At 43.2% G+C, this 12,460-nt stretch overlaps 1 protein-coding gene across 1 annotated transcript in view; it reads right to left on the reverse strand.

The window, feature by feature from the left end:
- The window catches only part of fermt2 (FERM domain containing kindlin 2), a 41,145-nt gene that overhangs the window by 16,891 nt on the left and 11,794 nt on the right, over nucleotides 1-12,460 (reverse strand). Inside the window, exons 3-4 of the mRNA XM_054613929.1 lie at nucleotides 8,037-8,270; nucleotides 1,431-1,558 (exon numbers count right to left, since the gene is read on the reverse strand). Coding sequence (XP_054469904.1) covers nucleotides 1,431-1,558; nucleotides 8,037-8,270 — 362 coding nt within the window. The remainder of the gene's footprint in view (nucleotides 1-1,430; nucleotides 1,559-8,036; nucleotides 8,271-12,460) is intronic.

A 12,460-nucleotide genomic window follows, 5' to 3' on the forward strand; every position in this document is an offset into this window, starting at 1 on the left:
TCAGAAAAGTGGGGATTCCATGGATTTTGGCCATTTCTTGCTTGAAAAATTACATAGCTGATTATCAAAAATATCAACAACAAGGTTGGAGTAATTGTGAAGGAATGGTATTACTCAGTAAAGTTGGACCATGGTGAGCTACAGGAAGCCCTCCTCTCTTCATCTCCACAATAGTGTGGAGTGTGCAGAAGCAGTTGGACTAAACAGGGGAAGGCTGTGGTCGTGATTGCATTGCTGACTCTCTGCAAAGCCTTGTGATTCCTATCAGGAGACCTGGGGTAAGAGGCCAGCCCTTCCCCACGAGGGACAGAATAACGCCTTACAACTTGGCCATGAAATATACTCTCTAACTGTAGGATGTGATCTGATAGGGAGGACGCAGGAAGTGTGACTGACAGTAAACAGATTCTGCACATTCCTGTTGAAACTCTGTTTCTCCGCGCCACTTAATAGTGTGACCAGTCGCCCACTGAAAAAACTAAATGTATCTCTACCAGAGGCATCAACGTAGCGCGCCCTTGAAATGTAACGACGCAAATTTAAGTGTGATCAGCAAGTGCTGTTCATAAAAAATGGAAAATAGATACATAATCTGCTGCTAGCTTCACAGTGACTCAAATCAGCATGACAGCAGAATTAGTTTTTCTTGATTATGAGCATTGTGACGGTTCACCCAAGTTCACAATGATTGTCAGCCCTGTTTGGACTCACATGAGATTGCATATATGCATGTTGAGCTGAGTCTAAGGAGCCAGCAGACAGACCAGAGGTCTGGACCGAAGAGACTCAACCCGCACAAAGAGTCCCATTCACCCTGTCTCATAGTGTAAGCTGTTTTGGTTAATGCTAAATCTGTGACAGCAGCACAGCCTGTTTTGTTCTGCTGCTCTCTGCTCACATGGTTGTAACTCTCACTGGCGCAAGGAGGGAGGAGGGCCAGTATGGCTGTGTAGCCTGGTTTGGGTTTAAAATGGCAGCGTGACCAACTATGTGTGGAATCTCAACCATTCTTCATCCTCCCTGCCAAGGAATTGAGAGCCAGGGCTGTAGATCTCATGCAGGCCTAAAACTCACACATTCATATTTGGTCACTGAGAGCAGGGTGCAGCACACTGGAGTTATCTTAGTGGTTTTGGAACCACAAGTGCGATCTAACCCAAAAAAAAGTGGAAGACGCTCCATAGCAGTCAGGGGAACCTGTTATTCAACCTGCTGCTTGAGGGAAACGAGATTATTACTTTTCACAATGGATTTCAAAAATAAAACCCAGTGCCCCATACTTACTTGGAAGAAGACCTTGAACCTAAAAAGCCAAATCTCTTTCATCTCTTCAGTTATACATGTGAAGTGCAAAACTTACAGCTGGTATAGTTCAGATCAAACACTGTAACAAGTGCACTCCATGTAGGAGTTACTACCCATCAGCTCACCTGATCCGGGGTTAACAGCGGACCCTCCAGCTCCAGATCGTCCTCCTCTGCCTCCTCCAACTTTTTCTTCTTCTTCTTGGGATCACGGGGCTTACGCAGTAGAGATAGCTCCTCTGGGTGGCGGATATCTGGAAGGAAGGAGAGCAAGAAAGTTCATTTCATGTCAAATAAACATAATCTTGCCTCACAACAAAGCCAAGCCAATCATGACTACAAAAAGGCCCTTAAAAACATACAGTAATTTGTGTTGTTTCAATCAAAGGCTTCAAATAAACCACATGACCTCCTGCAGAGCACACGGACAATGTGTAGAACCTGTAATGTAGGTGAAAACAGATACATTCATGCAACTTAAATTGAAAAAGGTTTAAGGGGAGCAGTAAGAGAAAGCAAAGGGACTGAGGAGATGCTTATGAATCGTAGACAGCTGTGCACACGAGTGGTGGAAAATTGCAAATCCCTTTTCTCAGGGCCCCAACAAATCTTACTTTAACTGTAAGCCCCAACTGAGACAGGGCACAATTTCTATCTCCTTCTCACCCTCCTTCCTTCCTTCCATTTTTCCTCTTACACACACATAAAAACGCTTTTCAGTTGCTATTGGTGAGTATTTGGAAGTTTTATTTATGTTATCTTGGTATCTTCAAGGGGGATTTCTTTGGTGGTTTTGTGAAAGCTGTGTTGTCCAGTGTCTGACCTGTGTGTAAGATCACAGTCTTACAGTAACACACCAAACTGAATATAATGACTAAAACAGACCCTCCCTCCCTCCCTCCCTCCCTCCCAGTAGAGGCCAGGGAGCCATCACTCACCAGCAGTAATGCCGTTTTTAAAATGGGCTTGGGATGGTTCTGATGTTGTAATAAGACAGCCAGAGTGTGTCTGGACTAGAATTGATAGTGCAAGTCTGGAAGCAAGAACTTCTGGATCCTCAGCTGGATATGGTTTTCCCAAGACTTCATATAAAATCAATTAAGCAAGCTGATATTTAAGAACCATAGTTTATTATTTTCACTTTGTTTTGTGCAGGACTGTTGAAGAAAAGTTACATTTATCATATCAACAGACGTAAATCTCTCCAATCTTTTCTTTTTAAAAAGATGAAGGATTGGAAGGGTGTTGCACTGACTGATTGAAGAAGTTGCTGAGGGTGTTGAGGAGAGCACATGCAGGAGGAGAAGAGAAGAGAGAGAACGTCGTGGCTTGGTGAGAAAGCTTGTTTGGTTTATGTAACTAAAGCAAAAGCATTCCAGGAGTCTTAAGAACTACCAGATGGGAGCTCAGCCTCTCTCTTGCTTTGCCTCCCTCCTCTTCCATTCTCGCTCTGCTGCAGCGATGAAGCGCAATCCCTGTGCCCTTATACAGCCATGTGAGTAGCAGGCGTGCTGCCGAGCTTTAGCCCCACTGAGCTGCGGGAGGAGGCCAACACACACACATTGTTTCAAAGTGTGTGTACGTGTGCAGGAGAGTGTCTCTTGGTGAGGCATTGCAGAGGCATGTGGCATTTTACTATGAAGAGACTTTTAATGTTCATTCTTATGACATCACTGTCACCAACCCCCAAATATCTTCCAAGCAAGACCAATCTGATACACAATAAAACGTCACATATAATCATCATTCATCTATTATTTCCATGGAACTGTTGCTTCCTAAAATATTAAAACCCTCTATAGATCAAAAGTGTGGCTCAAAAGCGAAGACTTTGGTTATAAAATCCTTAGCAAACCATTACTATATGTGGTAAAAAACGTTCCTGTAAAAGTAATACACCGTTGTCTTTAATGAATTTCCTGGAAAACAAAATAAGTGCATAATGTACGCATATGCGTTTTTCATTATTCCCCATGAAGGGAGCAGAGGTGTAGTCGATACGATGGAGATTTAATGTCTGGTAAAGTATGAAGAGCTTAAAAAAAAATAAATAGAAAAAATGATTCATAGAAAAAAAAGATGACCAAATCAGGCTAAGGGAATAACTAAAAAGAAATCAACTTTTTTTAGATGGGCAAGCGTTATAGTCAATTTCTGCTGACATACTCAGTTGAGTGTTGAATTGTATGTTTGTAGTGATAATTTAAGAATAAGGATCTGGAGGGGAAAGACTGCTACTTCGCTCACCACATACTTGTGGTGTCAGGAGGAGGAGGAGGAGGAGGAGGAAGGAGGAGGAAGGGTGAGTGATGGTTAGAGTGCTTACAAAAGCTTGGTTGATTTCCATTAGCAGAAACGACACCTTAGACAATTAGACCCCGATCCTCCATCCTGCAGACATGTGGCAGTAACCAGGACTGGAGCCAGAGCAGAGGGGGTTGACCGAGAGCCAGCTGGGCTTGCAAGATCTACTCCTTGGAACACATGATTCACTGCAGTGAGTAAGGCCAACCGCAGAAGAATCACAAACACCGTCACACAGTCTAATTTTACAGCTCCGAAGTTTACCGTACAAACAGTTTGAGACCCTACATGGACAAAAAAAAAAAAAAAAAAAAAAAAAGAAGAAGAAAGATGAGTGATATCACCTTCAGTTTTCCATCTGCATACTTTTTAATGCCATGAAGATGTACTTATTGGGCTGCAAGGCCGACTGATCAATACTCAAGAGCAATAAAAAGCGTTCCATGGACCACTAATTAAAAAGCAGGGGTTAAAGATGACTCATATACAGCCTCAGTCCGATGGGAAAATAAGAAGAAGTAGTAGTTACAGGGTGTAGGTATTTTATAGTTTTTAAGAATTTTTACTGATGAAAAGTGCAACGAAGTAAGGTTTTTGGCATTAAAAGAGAATTTCTATGAGTCAGTGGAATCACAGGATGCACACAAATTGATCAATTTTACTCCAACTATAAAAAAAAAAAAAAAAAAACACAATTAATATACCCAAGCTGTTTAGTGTCAGAGGTTCTCTTCATCTATCAGACAGGCAGCTAAAAAGGTGCTAGAAGGCCACCTCAAAAAAGATAATAATGCACTTTATTTTAGGGGTTGAAGCTGAGGACAAACTGCACTCCTCCTGTGTTATGACAACAGAGGCCGGCTCACTCAGGCCAGTCCAGCAGACCACAGGTTGATGTGCCATAAATATGCTGGACCAAAACGATGAAGCAACAGTCCCACACAAATCTAAGAAGCTTTCTGGAGGACAAAGACTAAACACTTCTCTGCAATTTCTGTCTTTCTTCAAACACATCCTCCGTTGTTCTTTATGTCCCACTTTATTGACACACACACACACACACACCCTTCCATCACCTTCCTTTCCTGCCTGGTCATCGATTTCTCTAGACATTTCTATGTCTCACTGTTCAGTGCTGACAAATAAGAAAAAGTTACAGTATTGCTGCTGCCCCTTGCATATTCCAGAGAATGCTATTGTGTCTCAGTTTTCCCCACACATGGTCACAAACGAGTGCTTACTAAAAAACCCACAAAGCTTAAGTGGTGCAGCCTGACTCTTGTTACCCTGAAGTGGTGCTTTGCTGACAGAAACAGTTTCATTTTTGTCCCGTCTCAGGCCCACAGGTCCACGGTCATGTGATAGTCAGCTGTGAAGAGTACATTTTGTGTGCTGGCTCGCAGGAAGAGAAGAACAGTTTCCTGTCAGAGGGAGGAGGTGTATTATTGTATTTAATGTTCTGGAAGTGACCCAGGTTGTCTAGACGGGACAAGCTCATGTCTTGACTGGGAAAAACTTTGCCTTTACAAAAGCCAGAGGAGTCAGTTCAGTGCCATTCATTTTTTTCCCCTCTACAGACCTGACTTTTTGCATTTTGTACAGCAATTTAGAGCTAAAATACTTTGGCGATTCATTTATTACTTAACAGTTGTTAACTTCTGATAATTTATTCAACATTGAAGTTTTTTAATCTTTAAAAAATGGCAAAATAAAATTGGTTCCAGCTTCTCAAACGTGAAGATGTGCTACTTTTCTCTGTTTTATATTATTAAACAGAATACTTTGGGGTTTTCAACTGTTGATCATACAAAAAAGCCATTTAAAGATATCAGCTTAGGCATTTTTTTTCTGAAGAAATGCTCAATAGCTTAATCCAAAATAATCACTTGTTTCAGCCCTAAAGCATATTTAAACAGTTCCAGCTGGCACTATAAACACGACAAACACAATAGCTAAGAGATTCTTAAGATAAAAATAAAAAAAACTCCGAGTTGAAGAATTTTGTTTTGCAACTAAAAGTGGAAAATCCCTACTGCCTTTGCTTCACTATCAAATGAGCAGTGCTGCACAGGATGTAAAAGCTGCCAAATGTAATCAGGGGTCAAAACAGGAGTGAAACAGTGATTTTCATGTATTTCAGTACACCATCTTTTGCTGAGTCCTCTGGGTTCCCAGCCAGCCCAGATGGACTGTGTCCGTGTCAGGACACAGCTGCCATGGACATGGGAGAAGTACAGCGGTGATAATTGGTTTTATTCTCTTAACTTGGAGTGTTATGTTGATTTTCTATGCTTTTCCACACTGTGGAATTCTCACTGCCAGAGTTTGAGTTGTGCTAAAGAGACAAAGCTGACAATGTTCATATTTAAAAAGTAACAGACAGAATTCTGTGACCATAACATCATTCTTAAACTGTGGAGTGTAATAACAAAAAATAAAACCATGTAGGGAATGGGGACAAAAACAGCCAAACACTATACTGAGGACTGAACTCGTTTTGGAACAGGACATAGCTCCCGTGCGACCATCTGACTGTACACACTACAGCAAAAAATTTAAAAAAATCCAACAAATTAGTTTAGGAAAAAGAACTGGGGCAGAAGTCGCACATCACTGAAAACAAAACCAAAAAACTCCAACGACTAACTCTCAATGTTTCAGTCTTCCAGTATATCCGCCCCTCCCTTTCTGCTGTCTGGAGCCAAGGCCAGCTGGACAGGCCTCGGCTCTTCCTGTCCCATCCCATTCTCTAAATTGTGCAGTTTAAATGGAGTCAGCAGAAAATATGCACAGGAAATTGTAAAACTCAAAGTTGCCCAGATAACAAAAAATGAAATGCTTCCAGGCCAGAGCAGCTGTAAGTCAGCTAAGTCAGCTGTCATACCCACAGTTAGTAAAGAACGTTCCAACTCTCCGTTAGCACAAGTTCTGCTTTTTGCACTAAATAATGCACAGTTAAACAACAGCCTCTGACAATATCTTGCGAGATCCAGCCAAAAGCAATTTGTCCTGAATTTCTACGAAGCCGAAATAGATTTATTACAGAAGCAGCAGACGCATTCCTAACTAGGCCTGAAAGGCTACAGGCCTGTTTCTCCCCCGCCTCCCTGCCTCTGCCTTCAAAAACATTCCCTTTGTATATTTACACTAAATGAAATGTGCTATTTGGTCTTTTCATTTCATAGAACTGCGTCTGACCCGATAAGACTTTGGAAGAAATTTAAAGCTTCCCTTCCGGATGGAAGGAGATATATTGGTGAGGGTTCTCCGAACCTGCAAACCCTACTGGAGACAATGACTAACGGCCTTAACACACCAGAAGCATTTCTTTTTTGTGCGATTATTTCGCACGTCAATATCTTTTTAGTTAAGTTGTTTTTGTTAGAATTTACAGAACCTGAAAATTTCGCAGCTAAAAAGCAACATCATATTTGTTTCGGAACAAGGTGGCGTTTTCTGAGCTTTTGCACCGTGATTAAAGGCATCGGCCAATCGTGTTGTGCGGAAAACACGTTGAGATGTGCCTATATTTATAAAACAATAGTGTGAACCAAGACAACAAACTTTATTACTCCTCTGAGCCTTGACAAAGACGTGCGTACCAGATCCACTCCTTCCGTTTTTACCTTTCACAATAAAAGCCCTTAACATACAATATTCGCAGGCGACTAATTTGCATTTTCTTGTTGTTCCCCTGCAACGCCCCTCTGGTGTGTAAAGGCCTTAAGAGGCAGGGGCAGAGGGCGAGGTCCGAGCTGAGGAAAAGGTCACTGGGGCCCAGCGTGTGACCTCTGACACGTCTAGGACATCGTGGTGCCAGTGACGGCAGATACCGATAGAGTGCGTGTGACCTTTGGAGCTACTTACACCATGGGGGATAGTTAAATTTGGACATGATATTAGTGGAAGGGACAGTAGGTAAGCAAAACAATGAGCAATGTAAGCTTTGGTGTGTTTGTGTTATAAGCCTGAGACAGATTGATAATCTCTGTTTACTAAACATTACTGTGAGTCCGATGGAGCCCAGGTTCCAAAGACGTGACTCCAGAGCGAACAGTGGACTAGCAGTCAGGAGACGTGACTCCAACATGCAGAGCGAGAGAGAGTGTTTAATAAACACAACAAATTGCCAGGGATGAAAAAAACAAAGTGAGGAAGGACATGATGAGCTATGTTTGAGCATTTCCAGAGCCTTTTCAAAAAAATAAAATAAAAGTCTTACTGGGAGCTGTTTTTGGTTCAGCAGGGTGGGCACCTTCAGCAGGGCCAATGAAAGTCGACCACTATTCTACACAGTTTCCTATAACTCTTTGCCAATCGGTCACACCTCATCTCTCATTTGCTCGATGACTGTTTTCCACATCTCTGCTAACCTAATGAACATTTCTCTGCCAGCCGTCTTGTACGCGAGTCAGCCGCTCCACTTACTGAAAGTTTTGCAGATGTCGGACACGGCCTTGAAGACGCGGTCCGAGAAGTTGACCTTGACCTTCATGTGCTTCATGTTGGGCAGCTGGAGGCGCAGCAGCTTGTGCTGCGGCGTGAAGAGCAGCCTGGCGTCGGCTTGGATGCCGTACTTGTCCAACGTCCAGTGGGTTTTCAACAGCCACGTCTTCTTCTTCTCCCACCACAGAGCATGGTCGGACCAATCCTTCTTCACATCTACAGGAGGGGAAGAAAAAGCGCAGAGTGGATGAGTTTCGGTAATAATAACTGCAGAGATGCAAGAGAAAACACAGCGAAAGACTGAAGTTACTAGCATTCCCTTTGTTAAAGTGCATAGCTATATTAGTTGCCAATTTTATCTATTGACAGCAACTTAATTGTTGGCAAATGGAAAGTGTAACAAGAGCGCCCAGTCTGTAACCGTCACACTGTACTGACCTCGGCTAAAAATATGTCCCTCCAGGGCAGAGGGTCAGATTTGGGGTGAAGGGGTGGTGGGGGGGGGGGGCACAGAAAAGGTTTGCACCGGGGCGGTGAAGTCAAAGTGAGAGGGAGGAGACGACAGAGTGTGTGAAAGACGTGGCTGTTTATGTGACACTGCTGGGATATCAGGTTCATACCTCCCTCTTTGTTCAAACGTCACACTGGGATCCCTCTAAAGTAGACACAAGCCACCCAAAACCCCACATAGCTCCCAGGCTTTCGCTCGGCAGGAGCTCAGGAACAATGGGGACCGACCTGTGGTCTCATGGTGTGTGTGTCTGACTTCAAGGGGAAGGTGAAAACCGCAGGGATTTAGGGGAACTCGAAGCAGCTGTTTCTGCGGATCACTTTGCTCTGGGTTCTGTGCTAGAGCAGCGCTGTGTGAGAGCTGCCAATCACTTCAGAGTGAGAGGTAAAAAATAAATAAAAAAAAAGAGGTGAGGCAGCATCTCCCACACGCAAAAGAGAGAGTGAGAGTTCCTTGGAAACAAAGTGTGATAATCGGTTCAAAAAATGAATAGCAGGTTGACTAGCTGAAAAAATGCTTTTCTTTCATTTTAAGACTGTTAAAATATCCATCAACTGCATACTGTGCACGTTACTTTGTGTTCTTAGTAGTCTATGATCGTTGAGATGGAGTGAATACAACTTATCATTTTTGACCTATTATACTTCCAGATGTCCCCCTCAGAGTACATGTAGTGATGTCATTACTTCAGTATTAGTCCAGTAAGGAACTTCCAAAAGCAGTGTCTCATTTCCTCCACCCACTTACTCATTCATTGCTTCTCCAGCCAATCCTCTGTCTCACTCGGGTCTCTCTCTCTCTCTCTCTCTCTCTCTCTCTCTCTCGCTCGCTCCTTTCAGAGTCACTGTGTCCAGGCACAGATGTGGGTTTGCTTAGTCATAGTTTAATCAAAACAGTCGATCTGAACTGTGTAAACTTATATACAGCAGTGTCAGCTACATTTTGAAAAGGCATATACCCTGATTTGGGATAAATATAATTGCCAACTCTTATAGTGAGCACTTTTTCTGCCAAACTGTATCTCTAAATAATACTGCCATTTATTATGTCAAGTACCTTGGTACTTTACAGTTGGGCTGCAATTTATGATTCATCAATTAATTGTTTGGAGAAAAATAAATAAATAGAACTGTTAGCTTTCAGCTTAGATAGGATTGTTAGCTTACTTACTCTGTCTCATGAAAAATCCCAAAACTAAAACATATATTTAATTTAAAGAGATAAAGAGAGAGCAGCAGCACATGTTCCCGTCTGAGAGGCTTAAACCACCAAATTTGAGTCATTATTCCCTGATAAAATACGTAAACAATGCTCTATTATCAAACTTCTTGACCGTCTTTCTATCGACTTTTTCATCGTTTCTAAATTGGTGGGTTAATAAGAATGAACCAAAATATCCATTCTTTGGGTCCATAAATCATTGTATATAGAGCAAATGAATGATGAACACTGCTGAGGTTAAAAACAGACAAGAGCCTCATTAAGAAACACATTACACTACTACTTTGTATTCAAGGCTGGTAGCACATTATCTAAATATAGCATCAACACATTACACCTATGTGTTACGGGAGGAAGGACACAGCTACTAATGGACTACATTACTGTCTGATACATGGCGGTCAAGCAGCCATTAGGAGACATGGCGGTTTGGATTATTTCCATCACTATCCAACACTGACTGATGCATATTGCTTCTAATACTCATTGTGAGAGGAATATGGAAACAATTTAGAGGAACTTGAATCTTGAACTACGTTGACCTCCTCCATCTGTCAAACAGCTTGCTGTCATGGTAACCGAAACCTTGAGTGGCCCTCCGTTTCCATGTGCTGCTTTTGTTTTCCCTGACCTTAACTTTACATAAAGGGCATTCCCACATGCATTGTTGACACTCTCCTGCTGATCCCGTCCAAAAGCTGAACGAATGGGATTAGCCAAATCGGCTGCTCAGAACCAGGAAACAAGACTGCTGTGATGTGAGTAAAAGCAAACAGGAATGAGGAAGAGATTACACCGGTGATTAAAACGGGGAGGAACATTTAAAAAAAAAAAAAGGAAGAGTGGCAACCAGCATCTCAATGCAGATGTCATTGTGTGGGGCCCCCGGGGCCGTGTGAATTGCTTTGGGGCCGGACTTGTTTGTCGAGCTGTTGGGGTGGTATACTGTTTACTGTGCGGATAAACACTTGGTACTTGAGAGAAAACATTCCAAGCTTTCTTTTCTGAGACCCCTGTGTGAGTTACTCTAGCAGCATGGGGGTCTAGCTGTCATCACTCCGTTCTGATGCTTCAGCTGTGCAGAACACAACTTCATTGCTACCATTAGACAAACTGCTCCCTTAAGTGCACTGCAACTATTAAAGAGGCTGAAATAAAGAGAGAGGAGGAAAATTGAAAATAGAAACCTAAATGTATCTTCATAACTCGACTCACAGTTTTTCCCTCTTACAACCTTGTAATTTTCCTGTGTCTGGGAGCAATGCAGAAGAGCTAGCGTTAACGTTTGGCACTCCGGTCTTCACCACAGGCCACGTTCTATAGAAACGTCCTCATACTAAGCATGCATGACCACCATACAGTCTGTGGCGAGGCATGAATGCACGCCTTGGCTGGTCCCAGTTACCCTCAACGTGCTCTCAATGGCCCCTGCTCCACCGTTTCTTCGTCAGAGCCCCCCCCCACCTCCAAAACCTTTATGGACATGGCCTTTCCTTCTGCTCGCTTGTGTCATTACGCAGTGGTTCGATGTGTTGTGATTGGACGAGGGCGGCTTGCGTGGCGTCCATTGGGTTCTTTCAGCAACAAGGTGGTAACTCAATCTACAGGGAGGGAGGGAGGGAGGGAGGGAGAGAGGGCCAATGGCATCTCCAAGCTAAAAATACAGCCTGCCAAGCCTGACGTAATGCAGCAGCCAGAGGAGCGGGGGCCTAAGTAATTGGGTACATGAAATGTGGACCCACAGCTCCTCAGTGTGTGTGTGTGTGTGTGTGTGTGTGTGTGTGTGTGTGTGTGTGTGTGTGTGTGTGTGTGTGTGTGTGTGTGTGTGTGTGTGCGCGTGCAAGGAGGGTTTGAAAGACAAGGGGGGGGGGGACAGAATAGGAAAACCATGTTTTATGACCTCTGCAGGATGTGAAAGATGATACAGAGATTGTGTGTGTGTGTGTGTGTGTGTGTGTGTGTGTGTGTGTGTGTGTGTGTGTGTGTGTGTGTGTGTGTGTGTGTGTGTTCTTATCCATCCATTAACTACATTAGTTCTGTGCGTTTGTGCGTGTGTGTGCTTTAACAAGCTAAATTAATCCATAAATTCTGTCAAACTGAGTTCTTTTAATTCCCCACCATCACCACCGCAGCTCTCCAACAAGACCACTTCCTTTGCTTTGAGCACCAGATACACCACAGCGAGACATACTGCTTTGAATACAGATGGGCTCATACTGAATATTCTGCAACGCAATTAAAAGAAAAACACAAAGAGCACACAGCTGAAATTGTACTAAATACTGCCAAAAGCCTCCAGTTTTCAGGGCTTTAATTGGAATAATACAGGAAACTGAATAGTTCCTCCTTCCCTCATCCTCCCCATGACTCCCCTTTACTCTCTCAATGCCTCCCCTCCTAGTCAGAGTCATCTGTGGTGTTTACATTAGGAGGCAGCTATGTTTATGGAGGGCCGACTCTGAGAGGGGGGGGGGGGACAGAAGGGACGATGAGAAAGACGGAACAGAGGAGACGAGGAGGATGAGCAGAGGACAAGGGAGGAGCTACAAGCGGGGACAAAACAATAAGAGGAGGAGAGTCAAAATTGAAGTTTTACATGCAGCTCCATGTTTAACGCATAAATTAGAAACACCGCCTTTACGCCCAAAAACAGGCAGAATGCATCTACTGACAC

The sequence above is a fragment of the Anoplopoma fimbria genome, chromosome 15 (genome assembly GCF_027596085.1).
Source record: "Anoplopoma fimbria isolate UVic2021 breed Golden Eagle Sablefish chromosome 15, Afim_UVic_2022, whole genome shotgun sequence".
Lineage (NCBI taxonomy): Eukaryota > Metazoa > Chordata > Actinopteri > Perciformes > Anoplopomatidae > Anoplopoma > Anoplopoma fimbria.